This window comes from Syzygium oleosum, unplaced genomic scaffold (assembly GCF_021117445.2).
Source record: "Syzygium oleosum isolate NSW1041296 unplaced genomic scaffold, Sole_v2.1 Sole_v2.01, whole genome shotgun sequence".
NCBI classification, from domain to species: Eukaryota; Viridiplantae; Streptophyta; class Magnoliopsida; order Myrtales; family Myrtaceae; genus Syzygium; species Syzygium oleosum.
In genome coordinates this window covers 6,471,726-6,488,184 of record NW_026607485.1, presented here as the reverse complement: position 1 = coordinate 6,488,184, position 16,459 = coordinate 6,471,726, and the positions used below count along the sequence as shown (strand labels likewise).

Here is a 16,459-nt window from a genome sequence, read left to right as displayed (position 1 = left end):
TAGATCCGGAGGTGTAAAAATGTTCCCATTCTGGAATTCATGAGTCCTTAAGTCTTTTCAGATGTAGATCCAAGCGTGATAAAAAAAAATTCAAGACTGAATTTATTAATCATGATGAGTCAAAAAAAGACTCTTGAAAAGTATTGAATTTCTTGAATCGAGACCAATGGAAGATCATATTTGTTCTCCGATAGCTTTAGCTTTGCTCATACTCCACTGAACTTTTATTTTACTAAACGAAAGTCCAAAAGTCTTGTTGCAGATTTTTTAAATTGGACTCCTTCCATTTGAATCGAAATTGAGCTTCCTCCATTTGCTCAAAAGCCCGGAGAAAAAGAGAAAATAGGTAGGATCCACTGCCTAACTCCTACTCTTTATAAAGGAAAAGAAACACTTTTCGTATAGATGCATGCGGGCCTTAACCATCAAGACCTCTTTGTTCCTTCACCACAGAACATTAAGGAACTAAAAAGCAAGATTTTTCTGAATGACTTTTCGGTAGGGCAGTGAACTTAGAAGCCACAGGATTGGCTGAATATGCAGAGAGCCGTGGGCCAGTTTTGCTACAAAATTTGGTCAGTAAGGATGCTTCCTCGAAGTATCGCTCCAACTTGTCGTCCCCCCCCCCAAACAAATAAGTGTGGATTCATTCAAAGTCGAAGTCAACAAAAGCAGAGGGAAAAGTGCCAAAAAAGTCCTAAACCTTTTGCATTAGTGCCAATTTAGTCCTAAATCTTTTTTTGGTGCCAATTCAGTCCTAAACCTTTTGCATTGGTGCCAATTTAGTCCTAAACCTTTTTTTGGTGTCAATTAAGTCCTAAACCTTTTAAATTGGTGCAAATTCAGTCCTAAACCTTTTATTTTTGTGCCAATTTAGTCCTTCCGGTCAACTTTGACCGGAATTTGCTCGACGTGGACGCCGCTGCGGCGGTCACGCCGCGGCGTGAGCGCGTGGACAAATTAAATAATATTTTAATATTTTTTGAATTTTTATTTTTTTCCTTTTTTTTTTTTTTTCACTTTTTTTTGGTTTCTTCTTCATCGGCCGGTCGCCGGTCCGGCGACCGCTCAGGCTGTGGCCGGCGAGCTCGACCTCGCCGGCCACTGGGGAGGGCGGCCTCGCCTTGGTCGGGCGAGGCTCGCCCTCGCCGCGGCCTCCGGCGAGGGCTCGAGCCTCGCCATGGTCGGGCGAGGCCCGACCTCGCCGGATCTGGCGAGGTCGAGCCTCGCCCAGCCGCCGGCGAGGCCCGACCTCGCCGGATCCGGCGAGGTCGGGCCTCGCCCGACCATGGCGAGGCTCGCCCTCGCCGCGGCCTCCGGCGAGGGCTCGAGCCTCGCCATGGTCGGGCGAGGTCGGTCCTCGCTAGCGGGTGGCGAGGCCCGACCTCGCCGAGATCCGGCGAGGTCGAGCCTCGCCCGACCATGGCGAGGCTCGGCCTCGCCGGCGAGGCCGCCTCCCGATGGCGGCGAGGTCGAGCTCGCCGCCACCGGCCTCTGGCCGGTCGCCGGACCGGCGGCCGGCCAATGAAGAAGAAACCAAAAAAAAAAAGTGGAAAAAAAAAGAAAAAAAGGAAAAAAATAAAAATTCAAAAAATATTAAAATATTATTTAATTTGTCCACGTCAACGCCACGTCGGCGCCGATGACCGACCGCCGGCCGGCAGGCGTCCACGTCAGCGAATTCCGGTCAAAGTTGACCGGAAGGACTAAATTGGCACAAAAATAAAAGGTTTAGGACTGAATTGGCACCAATTTAAAAGGTTTAGGACTTAATTGGCACTAAAAAAAGGTTTAGGACTAAATTGGCACCAATGCAAAAGGTTTAGGACTAAATTGGCACCAAAAAAAGGTTTAGGACTAAATTGGCACTAATGCAAAAGGTTTAGGACTTTTTTGGCACTTTTCCCCAAAAGCAGATATCAAACTTCCAACCAAGTTTGTTTCCCCCCATCCTAATCAAGGTGAACTCTGGTCGATCCAGTTCGATGGGCCGATCGGGCCAAGAAATAAAAGACAAGTGCTGTGATGGCATACATTAGACTAGGGGCCAAGGTAGAAACTCTGAAATTATCTACTAAACTTATATGTCAAATCTGCGATATAGACATCTTGTTGCAATATAAAATTGAAAGGTCAGGACTTTTTCCTAAGAAAATTAAGATTCCATGTCAACTTATTACAAAACTGAAAATTTATGTTTTCCATGATAAAGTAGAAAGTTAAGGACATTTTTAATAGCAATTTGGAAAGCTCAAGATTCTCTAGATCTGGAAAATTTAGTTTTTCCAAAAAATGACTTTTTTATGAAAGTAAATGAGAACCGTTTGTATTTTCACACTTGTATAGTATCTATTCTCACGAATCCATTCATTCACTTGCTAAGATGATTTGATCAATATCACTTAATATATCAATTTTAGTATACTTACTAACATTACTTGTAAATAACCCGGATTTATTTTGTTAAACTTCAAATGACGAAAAGCCCGTGCTTATAGAGTAAAAGCGCACATCTTTTTTAATTAAGATGCCATTAAATAAAACCTGTTATGCGAAACGATGAACACATGTTGTTTTACAGATTATCATTGAAAATCCCCCGAAATCATGGAATTTGTGTTATGGAGTCATTCATCAAATGCTGCCGGCCAAAAGAAAGAAAAATCATGTTATCAAACAGTGGCCTTAACATTCGTCCAACTTCTTTTTAGCACTTCAGTTTTGTTCTCTCCTTTTCGGGACAAGAAAGAATATAAAGGGATATGGTTGTTCACTTTGGATCTCTTCATTGGAATCAATTATATGGTCTACCGTCATTCAAATCTGACTTCTATCAACGACGTGAGCTTGCAAACACTTGTACAATTTTGTCCCAAAGGGTAATAACTTTCCCAAAAAAAGAAAGAAAAAAGATGGAACTGTCCCTCCTGTTCTTCCTCCTTTATTTAACTTAGGGTCACTTTATTTGATGAAATATCATTTTTCAGAAATTTTTTCCGTACTTTCCGGTGTTTGAATTATGGAAAACTAGGCGATCGATGGAAAACGTTTAACATGGGCTAATAATCTTAGAGAAAATGATTTGGCAAGAATGAATCGTTTTCCTTGATTTCTATCCTAATTTCTTTGTAATCGTTGTTATTTTGATGGATTACTGAATAAACAAAGATGATATTGATTCTAATTTATTAGTCAATATATGTTACTTTTAACGATACAAACCGCCTTTAGTGGATTTACTTATTATCAATTAGGATAAAATCAATTCTTTCATTTTGTTTTCACCATAATCAAATTCTTCTGGTTTACTTTCTCAGAAAATGAATTTTCTAAAAACATTTTCAAAGCTTGATAAACACACCCTAAGAGTTTGTTTTTATATGATTTTCGATTTTCATATGATGGTATTTGATCAGAGGAAATCGCAAGACGAAATTATCGATTAATATAAGAATTTGAGATCGATTTGTTGTCATGTGATTTTTGCGGGTGAATGAGAGAACAAATGAATCGGTGTTGAATTTTATAGAGTGATCTAGTGACATTTTTTCTTAATCTTTTTGATGAAATCTCTATGTTTATGGAAGTCTGACTGTGACGCACAAAGTGCCAAATAAAATGAATCATTGGTGTGATTCCTTCTTGAGTAAGTTGGTTCGTGGACTGTTCGTAGTCCAAGTCTTCGTAGACTTTGACTTGGACCCTCTAATCGCGTGATGTTTCGGTCTTCTTGCACCAACCGTGCGCTGTTCTGTCTTATTTTTTTTTCTCTCTTTCTGAGAGTGGTAGCTAATGTTAATGCCACGTTAAAACGAGGAGGCTATTGCAATTTTTGTTCTGTCTTATCGATGTAGAGTATTTATCTTCTACACCTTGCAATTTTGAGGAGGCTATTGCCGTAGAGGTGATGCCGTAAGTGCTGAGATATTTCACACACTTTATAACAACTAGTTTATTCTATACGGTATGACGAAGTTTAACGCGCTCCAGCATGAAGCATGGGTATCGAACAACTTCGGATTTAGTAATACGAAGCAGCAATTATAAGGATACCTCCGATAAATCGCCGTATAGTAAATTGACAAAATATTGCACTTGGAAGTTATACAAATTGACTTGACCTCACAGGGAAAGTTAATTAGCAATTCAAAGCCACTGAAACATCTAAACCGAACCAAATTAAAACAAAGAAGATCTGAACAAGGGTATATAGAATTACAAAACCATATAAAAAGTCAACATGCCAAGTGCACATGAAAAGAAGATTTGCATAAACTTCTTGGTGATTCATATCTATAACAGAATAGGAGGCACTTCTTATCAGAAAAAAGTACTCAACAGAGCAGGTATCCATTTTTTTCTCTTTTGCAGAAACTTGCCAAGTTTGATCAAGCAACTCCATAATGTGCTGAATTTCCAAATCACCCATAGTGAAGTATGCCTACCAGTTCTAATTTCTTTAACGTTGATACATTAGGAAACTTCAGGACTGAGTTGCCGGAGGAGATCCATGAATTTTCCAAAAATTCTGGTCAACCAGATTACCACAATGATGTAAATGAAAAGCCATTAGTTTCTTGAAGCCACTCAGATCACCCAATCTGTGCTGTTGGTTGAGTTCGTTCAGCTCCAAAGTTCTAAGACTTTCTAGACTCGCAAGGCCTGGAATTTCTGTAACTGCAGAATACTCAATTACAAGTTCTGATAGTTTCTTTAAGTTTGATAGGTCTATCAATGTATGCGTTGACCGGCAATGTCTGATTCATAAGGGCGTTAAACTTCAGGGAAGCATTGGGAGGCACTGTAGACATTCATTAGAAAGTTCAATTCTCTTTGAGATGAGACAGCTGCGTAATATATGGTGATATGGTGGTCATTGTTGAAGAGGACAACTCTAAAGACTCCAGTTTGTTTAACCGGGGGATAGCATCTTCCACAAGCTTAGACGGGTCAACAGGGTGAGGAGACTTTCAGCATCCCAAAGACAAATCTCTCAAGCTTTTCAAGTTCGAGAGATTGGAAATGCCATCATCAACTCCGTATGAACATGTAGATAGATAAGAATTTCTACGAGCCTCAGTACTTGGTGTATCTCAGCACATGTCAGTTTCAAAATCTTCCGGGAAGAATATCCCCAGATATAATGGAATTTCTATTAGCAAATTTTCACTAAGATCTGAATCTATTTTTCTAGCTTTTCCTGCTTCCATACTGCACTAGTTATCGTTCTTATGACGTAGAAGCTCATCTTCAAAACTTTCAAATGCTTCGTGCTCCCGACCAAACCAGGCAGCTTGTCTATGTCCGTGTTCAATTTATCAAACTCAGCAAGTGATTCCAAAGTCCAGATTGAGTCTGGTAGTGTCTAAATTGACTTGCAGTTTCTGGAAGACTAGTGTTCAAGGCTGACGAGGGATCCAATCGAGCCGGGTAGCTTCATGATCCCAGCTCCTCGCAGAGAAACCTCGATAAGGAAGTTAAGTGACCGATGGAAGGTTTTGTAGTCAGTGAGGAACGATGGCAAGCACTGAGAATTCGTGGACTCTTCAATCCTTGACATTCAGGCATATGCTTTATTGATGTCCCATCAATCAAGGGTATTCTCAAACATTCCATTTTACCAGGCTCCTTTGGGAGGTGGCGGAGATCAATCTTTCTAAATTCACATGCACCTGAAATCTAGCATCTAATAGCACCATTTCGACATCGAAAGGTCGACCCGATCTAACTGAATGGAGGTCATACAGCAATCCCTTTTAAGGCAGTAAGTCCATGTCAAACTTTCCCTTCCGTCTTGGTAGTTTGTAGATGTATTTTCCCTTTAAGATAGAGAACGTTGATGTTTGTCCCTTGAAACCAGCATGCGAATCGAACAAAGTCAACGTCTAGCAAGTTAGTCAACAATCGTTGAGCTGCTGCTGCTGCTGCTCCTCCTCGGAGCCGTCGGACAGGGTCTCGTCGCACGACGCCCACTGCTTCTAGGGTCTCGCCAGCCATGGCGGTGCTGAAAACCGGTTTCGGCAGAGATCGGTCGATTGATCATCGGTCAAGGTCGTCACTGTTTGTGCTAGAGAGGGAGAGAGGCCGAATCAGAATCCGAGGGACAATCCGAAATTAAAAAAAGGGAGGAGGATAGAGTCGGACTGAACGGTGGGAGAATCGTACCTGTTTGATCGGAGACGGTGTCCGAAACTGGAGGAAGCAGAGGAGGGTTTGCGTTTTTCATTATTTTTGTTTTAAATTGTTTTCTGGCTTTTCATTTTTCTTCTGTTCTCGAAGTTTATGGGCGCGTTCTTCTACATGTAAAACATTCAACCCCGATGATCGTGCAATTCATATCTCCAATCGAGCAATTATGGGAAAACAAATGCCATGATTTCCGATTGCAGTCGCTTTGTCAATAGTCGCGTCAGTTTTTAGACAAAATGACCCGACTCAAAATCAGAGTTAATTTATCTAATAAAAAAGCTATTGCATCCAATTCAATATAAGTCATTTAGAGAGTATTCAAGAATTGTTGCGTAATAGCAAGTCATCATATTGTCTCTCTCCACAACTCGTAATTAAGCTCAACTTGGTAGGCACTTAGGTTGAATTACATTCTTTTCAAATTTGGAGAACTCGAGTTATTAGATCAATTCGAGCTTGACTTTGAAAATATTTGACTCGAGAAGCTTGCCATCGTAATGGAGTAATCACATTTTCCTATACCTCCACAACAGATAAAATATTAACTTGAATTCAAGCTGGAACCAACTAATTGAACCGGTCCCGAGTCAAAAAATGCTAATGTGGAGACATCAAAGGAACCCAAAGTCCAAAAAAGCACGTCTCATTCTGTCAAGGCTAAAATGCAACGCAAGACATCGCCGTGCAGGTCTTTCTGAACGTTCCCATCTTAGCGAAACTTCCTTCAGTGCCCCTCACGTAAACGACGAAATCACCGAATCTGACACCGAATAATGCCCGCCAACAGAAGAAGATCTGAGGGCAAATCAGGAAAGATCCGTCAATTTGTCGTCCCCTCCTTCCTTCGCCCCAAATCGCTGTAGCTTTCAACTCCATTGCCGTAGATTGAATTCGAGCAATACGAACAAAGATCGTAGCGAATGATCCCTCTGGCCTACAATTGGATGTTTTCAAAGCATATAACCGACCTGCGATGAGTTGTATTTGGTTGGTTCTGTTAAGCCGCTAGATTACCGAGTTTGGATCAATGATACACCTGGAATAAGGTCAGATTGGTCGAATTTCCTTATATTTGTTAGATGCGAATCTCAAATCCTGCTGTTTCTACTTTGGGGATAGATTTTGTTAGAGTGCCTCACGGTGATTGAATATCGGCTATTCAGCTTTTGTCCAGCTGAGTTATGGACCATTTGAGAGGTGTGGCTCGTCGCCTTCTCAGCTAATACTTGCAAATTATCTATTGTAATAGAAAAAAAAGGCAAAAAGGAAACAACTTGCAGACAATGCGAGACTGCCTATGGTAAATCTTCAGACTTGGATGAAATTTTGTCACACTTGTATTCATCTCAAATTAAAGGATTTGGATTTTTCGATCCAAAAAGAAATTAAAGGATTTGAGTCATTATTTCATATTAAGCTTGACATTAAACAACGTTAGACCAAGTCCATTTGCAGCTGGAAACATTCCTGAATACAATCAATAATTGGTATAGCTTCTCTTCAACTCCTGTGAATTCAATTAAGGGCCGTGCTTTTGCGCCAAAACAAATTAGACATGTGTTTAGAAAAAATTTAATCAACAATTAGCAAAATCCTGCGAAAGCTGATAGGAGATGATTTTCGCGAGAGTTGTTTTCACAACACGAACCATACCCATGATTTCATTCATGTGACTGTTGACTCCGACCGAGCATTTGGATACTATCAAATGAGCCGTTTCAACTCATCGAAAGCTTGCTAGGCCACCTTTCTCCAAACCTCTCCTTCGTTATCGATATTTATTGGAGGTAGTGGTTGAAGGAATTAGAGAGTCACATCGAACGAAACTATGCTTCAAAAAAAGAAAAAACCCATTCAAACTACCGCAATAAACTATTGTCAATTGATTCTTTCAAGATTTCTAATTAATTTATAGATGGATTAATTTTGTCAAATGATAGTGAAAACGACTTTGAATTGAATGGCGTTGTTTGCAATGGAAAGAGGATTAAGATGGTCCTTCTAAGTTAGTGAAAAAGGGACAGTGTGAGTTGGCCCTTAGTTAGTTAGTGCCAAAGGAACTCAATGGAAGGCCATCCAGGCATCCAATCACTTTGTCATTGGCTTAGTTTGATCGAGCAAAATTTAGGAGATCAAGTATATTTCTGGATTCTTCTACTTACAAATCTTGCTGTTATTCGCAACTTAAAAGTACATATAATATCGAGAGAAATATCAATAGAAAATATAGAGCATGAGTAATATTTTTAGTTTATTTTCTAATTGTAAAGGGGAAGTCAGAAGCAAAAGTAATAGAGAATGTTTTTGTGTTTTCGAACAAGCCCTTTTTTAAGGTAAACTCAAATTCTACCCTCGCAATTTGACTAAGCTTTGTAAATTGACTTAGCGTCGTTAAAGGAACATAGGGTTTTGATTCAAGCTTGATGCGCCATTTTCGGTCATGCTAGAAGAAGTAATTTTCTCATGAAAGTCCCGTGAGAAATACTATGATGCTCTGGGAGCCCCACATTAGCATAAAGTCAAAGCAGTCGGAGACTGGTAAAATTCATTGAAATATATTTCTTGAAAAAAAGGTAAAAGTTCAAGAATTCACAACTTTTGGTGCTTAATGATAGGTTGTCACTAATTTCTTATTAGAGTTTGAACTATCTCCCATGCGATCTTCTTATCCCAATTCAATTGTGCACCATTTAAGATTGCATCTCGATCTTCTTATCCCAATTCAATTCCTTTCCGATCTCAAGTATGCAACTTCTCTCTTTCAAATGACGTTTTCAAAGATAAATTCAAGTAGATAGATCACACACCTCACTAGACCAAGTTGGTATAGCAAACCCACACACGAATGCAATAGTTACGTGGCATGCATCGGTGCAACCATTTTCACCACTTTAACTACAATAATTCAGATAAATAGTTCCGATTATGCCAATTTAATTGCCTGTGTAGTTACTAGATTAACCTATATTGAATGTCCTCCTATTGTCTCATTTAATGTTGACTATTTCTTCGCTTGCTTATTGAAAACATTCAATCGAACCCAATTATCAAATAAAATGTTTCGAAGAAAAGCACGAAAGCCTGCATATGATTTCATCGTATTGCATTTGGTCGATGTTAGTCACTGAAGACATATGCACCTTTGCTTTCTCTTATTAACATGGACTTTGTTTCTTTAGCAAGCCTGAAAAATGGACTTAAGGAAGATGTCCGTACGCAAGCGAGGGTTTTCTTGGGACAATTTCTCATCAAACGTTCTTCCAACCAATGTTCTCTGGGGATTTCAATTCTCCTTCCAGAATTGCGCGGGCTTTCTCTGAATAATTTCCCTCGAATGCTTATACATAGCGAATTTTCCCTGGGTGAATCTAACTATTCTCAATCTATCTCATAGTGAAATTACACATGATTGGAAAGCATGGAGCCACATGAAGGTAGGTTACTATGCTATGTGACATTTATTAGCATCCGATTTTATAAGATCAAACATTCGAGTAATTTACATCATTTTAAGTCTGACCGGCTGTCGCTGTTGCTTGAAGGGAACTCCTAATTTCTCTGCAACATGCAAATTTAGAAGATTTGATCCTACAAGAACATAGAAAATTGGTGACAATTGGTAAATCCATCGGTAAGTTAAAAGCGCTTAATGAAAAAACCAAATGACATCTACAGGAGTTCATCTCACACGATCTTGAAACAGACGAGTGCTCAAATACACGCAGTACCGAGGCTTCCGGCAAGTCTTGAAAGACTACGGTTGTCGCAATTGCACATGAAGACAACTTCCAGATCTCTCGAACCAGATTAGTGTAACAGGGTTCAGTGTGAGCTTTAGTGGAGGTGCTCGACCTCCTGAGTTTGCGGAAGATCCGATGGCCATTGTGGATTGGGGAGGTTTGATCATACTGGCAGTCTTTGGAGTCGTTTCTCTGAACCTTATCAACAGATAAACAGGTCTTCCTTTCTCGACTCCAGACGCTCGAGCTCCGTTGCTCGAAATCTGCATTACCGAATCCCAGTGAAACAATCCCAGGAAACCCAGTAGAACAGCAACTCAACTCGAAGTGTCCTAACTCGACATCCTCGATCCGAAATCCCACGCTCATTCCAAAACTTCTTAAAATCACGTATTCACACACGAAGCACACGTCCACTTCCTAGCACAAAATGCCAGGAGAGACCTATAACCGCAGCCGACCCGGCGAACCCTAGCAAGCAAACAAGAGATCCGCCGAATCTGATCGATCCGGCACCAAAATTCCAACTAATCCAGTAAAATACGGCGAAGGCAAACATCAAATCTCATCGCCCTCCAACTGGGCCTCGCCATTCTCGTCAACGTGGGGGGCGTGTTATTTAATTTAAGTGGCGTCGTTCCAGAAACCGGGTTCGAACCAGCTAATTGAACTAAGCTCGAGTCAAAAAGTGCTAACGTGGGGACACCAAAGGGAAGTCTCCATAAAGAGAGAGAACTGAGAAGATACAACCCCAAAATTGAATTTTCTTAGCTGAACTTCCTTCGGTGCCCTCACGCGAACGACGAAATCACCGGATGTGCCCTTCAACAGAAGAAGATCCCGAGGGCAAATCAGGAAAAAAGTCAGTAAAATTCACCGTCCTCTCCTTCCTTTGCACCCAAGTCGCCGTGGCTTTCAATCGCCATAAGAATCCACACGAACCTGCGAGACCGGAATCGAGGTTCGAATCCGAGCAAAGCGGACAAAGATCGCGATCGATCTCTCTCTATCTCGCTGCGCGATCGCGCCATTTGATCGCGTCTGCGCATGCGAAACGTGCGGCGATTGGATTTTTCCCGTGGCGCGGTTTTCGGTTTTTTCTCGATGACGCTGTTCGATCCGATTCTCTCGTAGAATGTAGAGCGGAACGGGTCGTGGTTGGGAGTGATGGTTGTTCTGACAATGCTTGATTGCAGCGAGTGGAGTGGGGCAAGAGGTAATTGCAATTCGCGTTCATGGCATCAGTTACTGCTGCCCTGATCCTCCGACTCAATCCGGATTTGGGAGTTTTGATAGTGAGAATAGACAGGCCCTGGTATTGAGTGGGTTGGTTTTGAGCTTGGACAGTGAGATTTGAATTGTGAATTTTGGCTGATTAGGCATTTCAGGGTTGGGGGGGGAATAGTTGACTGTGTTGTGGAGCTGTGGTGCCTGATTGAATGGGACAGACTATAGCTGAGTGATCCCTCATGTAACATCCTGAATTTTGACCTGTTATCGGGATCAATAAAGTGTATATTAATTCTCGTTTGATTTTAGTAAGTCTCGCCCGGACTTGATCAATCACGGGATACTAACCAAATGGGAAAGGCTAAATAGGATCAGGTACGTGGACCAAGGACCCGATCGCGATTGAGTGCCGAGTTCGAGAAACATCGAGGGAATATTTTGGACCAATATGGGCCGATCTTAGGAAAATGACGGATTGATATAGTCAGATACGTACGATCGGATCGCGGGTGATTCCGCACGACCGAAAGTACGCCTGACTAACGAACCCCGATTTTAATCCAAACGATCGCGACCCCCGGTACTAGTGATAATTCCTCTCGTTCTCTCGAAATTCGAGACCATCATGACTCAGACAATCCTAGGTCGATACGCGTACCACCTAAACAGCCGACCGTTAGTAAGAGGCCCTAAGACTTCGAAACGAGTTATTTTGATCGCAATATTGAGCCCAAACTTCGATATCAAAATTTCAAGGGTAATTACGACTATTTGGTAAGACGGACGTCATTTTATAGTGGCCAAATAAGTTTGGGACAAGAACAGCTGAATATAGAAATTTCCACAGAAATTGGGGAAAATTACAATTTTGCCCCTGGGGACCTCGATGCTCGTTTCCGAGGCCAAACGAAATTATTTTTCGGAATCGATGCCATTTTGGGGCAACCATGCACGTCTGGAGTGCATACGGTCAAAAATTGGAATTTCGACCCCGGAACGAAAAATTACGGTTTTACCCCTCGAGACTTTTGGACCGGTTTTCGAGGGCTTAAAGGATGAATTTTAAGGATCCGACACCGGATTATGTCTACCATGAATATATAGGACCGGTATGGACAAAAATTGAAATTTCGGTTCGGGATCGAAAAAATTACGAAAATGCCCCTAGGCCAATTTTAATTAATTCCGAAAATTGAATTTAATTAGGGGTTTAACCAAGGTTAAATGGGACTAACCAGGTCTGGTCAGCCTTGGGTTAGTGACAAATGACCATTTTACCCCTAAATTATTGGATGAGAAGGAAAGATAGCCATTGGATCAAGGGCAAAATTGTCCAATTGGCCTAGATTGAGACACATGGAATCCACTCACACTTGTTGACCCATATTTGACCAGACATTTCTCTCTCTCTCTCCCATTCTGTTCTGATCTGCCGAGCCATTCTCCTCCTCCCCTTCCCCGTGAATTTCTTTTCCCGTTTCTGTTTCTGGCGTGCACGGTTCTGTCCATTCTGGTACTGTTCACGCCGGAACAGTACCAGCCGGAGCTGTCCCCGCCAAGCCAGCACCACCAGCAGCCCTTTCTGCTCAAGACAAGCCACCACAGCCCCGGTTTCAGCCTAAACAGAACAGAAACAGCAGCTAATTGTCTTCGCCGGTGTCGCTGCGGACCGCCGGCTTGCACCGGAGCGCCGCCGTCGATCCTTACCGTTCGTCGGTGATCGACCGCCCGTTCCCGTCGTCCCGAATCGTTAATAGGCGAGTATAAACCCCTAAACCCCTAATTAGTCTAATTGTGCATTTTTAGGGGTTAATTAGGCCTAATTGAGGGTTAATTAGGCTTAATGGTGTGTGGGATGTTTTGTATGGGTCATTAGGACCTAATGAGATGATTTAATGGTGGTTTAATGGCCTAAATTGTGATCTGGTCTGGTACTGTTCATGAGTACCGAAAATGCTAAATTTTGTTCAAGTTTTGTACTAATTGAGTTCAATGGTTAATGACTTAAAATTAGGCATTTGGTAGACTAATTAAGCTTATTTGAGGCTTAATTATGTGTATTTGGTGGTTGGATGTTTAGGGTAGGTGATTAGGGCTTAATGAGATGGTTTAAAGGTGAATTAGTGCCTAAATGTGCATTTTTCCTGGTACTGTTCATGGGGCTCCGAAATTGTTTTAATTTGTCTAAGTTTGTACTAATTGGGTTCAATTGTTGGTGACCTTGAATTGGTCATTATAGGGCTTAATTAAGCTTAATTGAGGCTTGATTATGTGTATTTGATGTTTGGGTGATTATAGTATTTGATTGAGGCCTAATGGAATTGTTTAGGGGTAGTTTGGTGCAAAATGGACATTCGGTTCTGGTACTGTTCACCAGAACCGAATTGTACCATTGGGCTTAATTGGAGACTTAATTGGTTCTTTGGCTATTGACTTGAGTTTAGGCATTTTTAGGGGTTGAGTAGGACTTGTATGAATCCTATCGTATGACCCCGAAGTGGTGAAAACGAATATTGAGATTGAATTGCCCAAGGCGGGCCTTAGGCGCATTAGATTGAGGTGTGAAATGAATGCGCGGAATGAACTTGAAATGGATTGGATTAGAGTGGAAATGCTTGGGTATGCCAAGAATGAGATGAACATGTCTAATTTGAGCATGGTTATGCTTGGTGTTTTGGCATCGATATTTAACCTTAAATTCCCGAGCATATGTTTTGCATATCAAGTGGTGATTGGTTGAAATTGAGTGAAACGATGTACTTGCCTGAGTTATAATCAATTGTGGCCTTCGGGTCGGGCCTACGGGTCGTTTTATCAACTGTGGCCTTCGGGTCGGGCCTACGGGTCGTTATAATCAATTGTGGCCTTCGGGTCGGGCCTACGGGTCGATTTATCAACTGTTGGCCTTCGGGTCGGGCCTACGGGTCGTTTTATCAACTGTGGCCTTCGGGTCGGGCCTACGGGTCGTTATATCCAACTGTGGGCCTTCGGGTCGGTATAATTGCACTTGACTTATAGTGATGCCAAATGCCTAACCTGCAGGGCTATGAGACATTATATTGGGCTGTGAGCTCGGGTGAATTAATGTTGTATTACTGGTTCATATTTTGATGCGTTTTATTTACCTTCTGGAGGTGCACATTAGCCTAGTTTAGGATTAGTGGTTTGTACTTGCTGAGTTTTCTCACGGTTGTGGTAAAACCGACATTTTCAGACCCCCGTCCATAGAATGCCGAGGAGCAGGACCCCGAGCCCGAGATAGAGTTTGAGGCTATGAGTTCAGAGGAGGAACCAGAGCAGTCCGAGAATTCTTCCGAGACGTGCGGGTCGACCCCAACCGGATATCCTAGGGCGGACCTCGGTTTTAGGGGCGAGGGCCGATACTTTTGACCGTAGCCTCTAGTGGTTAATCGATCCCCCTAGGCCACCGATCCCTTTTTGTACTCGTAGCCCTTTTGTTGTAGCTCTGGTTTTAATGGATATTGTATATATAAGTGTTATAATGAATGTATATGTTGTTTTTAATCGTTTGAATTTTGTTGGCTTGTGCTACTCATGGTTGCTTTTAAATTGTCTGGGTGTATATATATAATATATATACGTCGTTTCCGCATGTGGCGTGTTTTCTCTGATTTGGGTTTTCGGGTCGGTGACGTAACCTGGGAGCGTCGCACCTTATTTCGACCTATACGCGGATGTTCATGCTTCGTGGGGTACGGGGCGTGACATCCCCGTCCGAATTGGTATCAGAGCAAGGATAGCTCGGTCCAATCTAGTTGAACCCTGGAGTGATAAGGAGGAGTGACCATGGGTAGCCATAAGGTGACCTAGTATGCTAAGTGTACCTCCAGATTACTTGTGTTTGAATGTTGTGGTGATTAATTGAACCAGTGTTATGCAGGTGCGGCAGGACCCGAGGTAAGTGTGTAAGTCCTTGGGTGAAATTCTGTGCCGTTGTGCTAGCCGCATGCTGAGTGTTTGATTGCTTTTGTATTGATACCTGTCTAGGACTTAGACCGATTAGTTGGTTTAGGTCTCTAATTCCTGGACGGAATTATATTAGGTAATTGAGCACTCAGATTTGGAAGGATGAGCAGCGAAGGAAGAAGTGTGGGAAGAGTCCCCAGGAGGGGCACAGGAAGAGGAACTAGAGGTGGAGGTCGTGCTCGAGCTAGAGCTGTAGAAGACCTCGAGATGGGTGTTAGAGCGGTAGGAAACCCTGGAGTTAATGCTGGAGCTGCAGTAGACCCCAGAATGGAACAAGTCATTGAGACCCTAAGAGAAATAGGGAATGTCATGGGCAGACAGGCCCAAGAGAGAGCAGCAGTCATTGCTGAGGTTGCTTGGGCTGCGAGCAGCTGCCGCCATCAACGGGAATCAAACTCAAGCCCAGCAAGCTCAGGCTCAACCAATGGTAGCAGCTAGACCAATGCACCAGTTGGTGGAGCAGTTTCTTAAGCTGAAACCGCCCAAGTTCACGGGCAGAGGTGACCCAGAAATCACCCCACGTTGGGTGGAGGAATTGGAGAAAGCGTTTGACTTGTTGGGGTGTACTGAGGCCGAAAAGATTTCGTTGGTGACTTATCAGTTGCAAGACAATGCCAACGACTGGTGGAAGGCAGTTAGGGATAGAGTATTCCCAGAGGGTATGGAACAGACCTGGGCAATATTTGTTGAGCATTTCTATGGACAATATTTCTCAGAGAGTGCCCAGGAGAAGAAGATGGCGGAGTTCATGAGACTTCGTCAGGGGTCGATGACAGTAGTTCAGTACGAAGCAGAGTTCGCAAGACTATCGAGATTCGCCCCAAGGATGGTTGAGAATCCACTGGATAAGGCTCGAAGATTCCGGGATGGACTGAAGCCGGATCTTCGCACCCAGATGCTTCTGCTGAATATCAGGGATTATAGAGAACTGTATGAACGAGCCCAAACGATGGAGAGAGATCAGATGGAAAGGGCCGCAGCATCGGGTTCAAGGTTTAATCAGAATCGGGACAATCGTCGCTTCGGAAAGAAACCGATGACCGGCAATAGACGATTTGTTCCGCCACCGAGAAGGAATATAGGGAAACCCAGCCCGACACCGAATAGATTTGGGACTTGTTTTCGCTGCGGGAGCTTGGAGCATCGATTAAGAATTGTCCCAAAGAACGACCTTTGGGACCCCCAGACAACATCGGCAGCCCGAGTAGGAAATCGGCCTGAATCCCCACCGGCTATTCGGGTGACCACCCGCACAAGGACGAGTATACGCAATGGCGCGTAAGGATGCCGAGGACGCGCCGTGTGGTCACAGT

The 16,459-nt window shown here is 42.7% G+C and overlaps 1 protein-coding gene across 1 annotated transcript; it reads left to right on the top strand.

Moving 5' to 3' along the window:
- The first annotated feature begins 15,450 nt into the window (after positions 1-15,450).
- Positions 15,451-16,428, top strand: LOC130138587 (uncharacterized). The gene has a single exon (XM_056313049.1). The coding sequence runs from the start codon at positions 15,451-15,453 to the stop codon at positions 16,426-16,428; it is 978 nt and encodes a 325-aa protein (XP_056169024.1).
- The last annotated feature ends 31 nt before the right edge of the window (positions 16,429-16,459 follow it).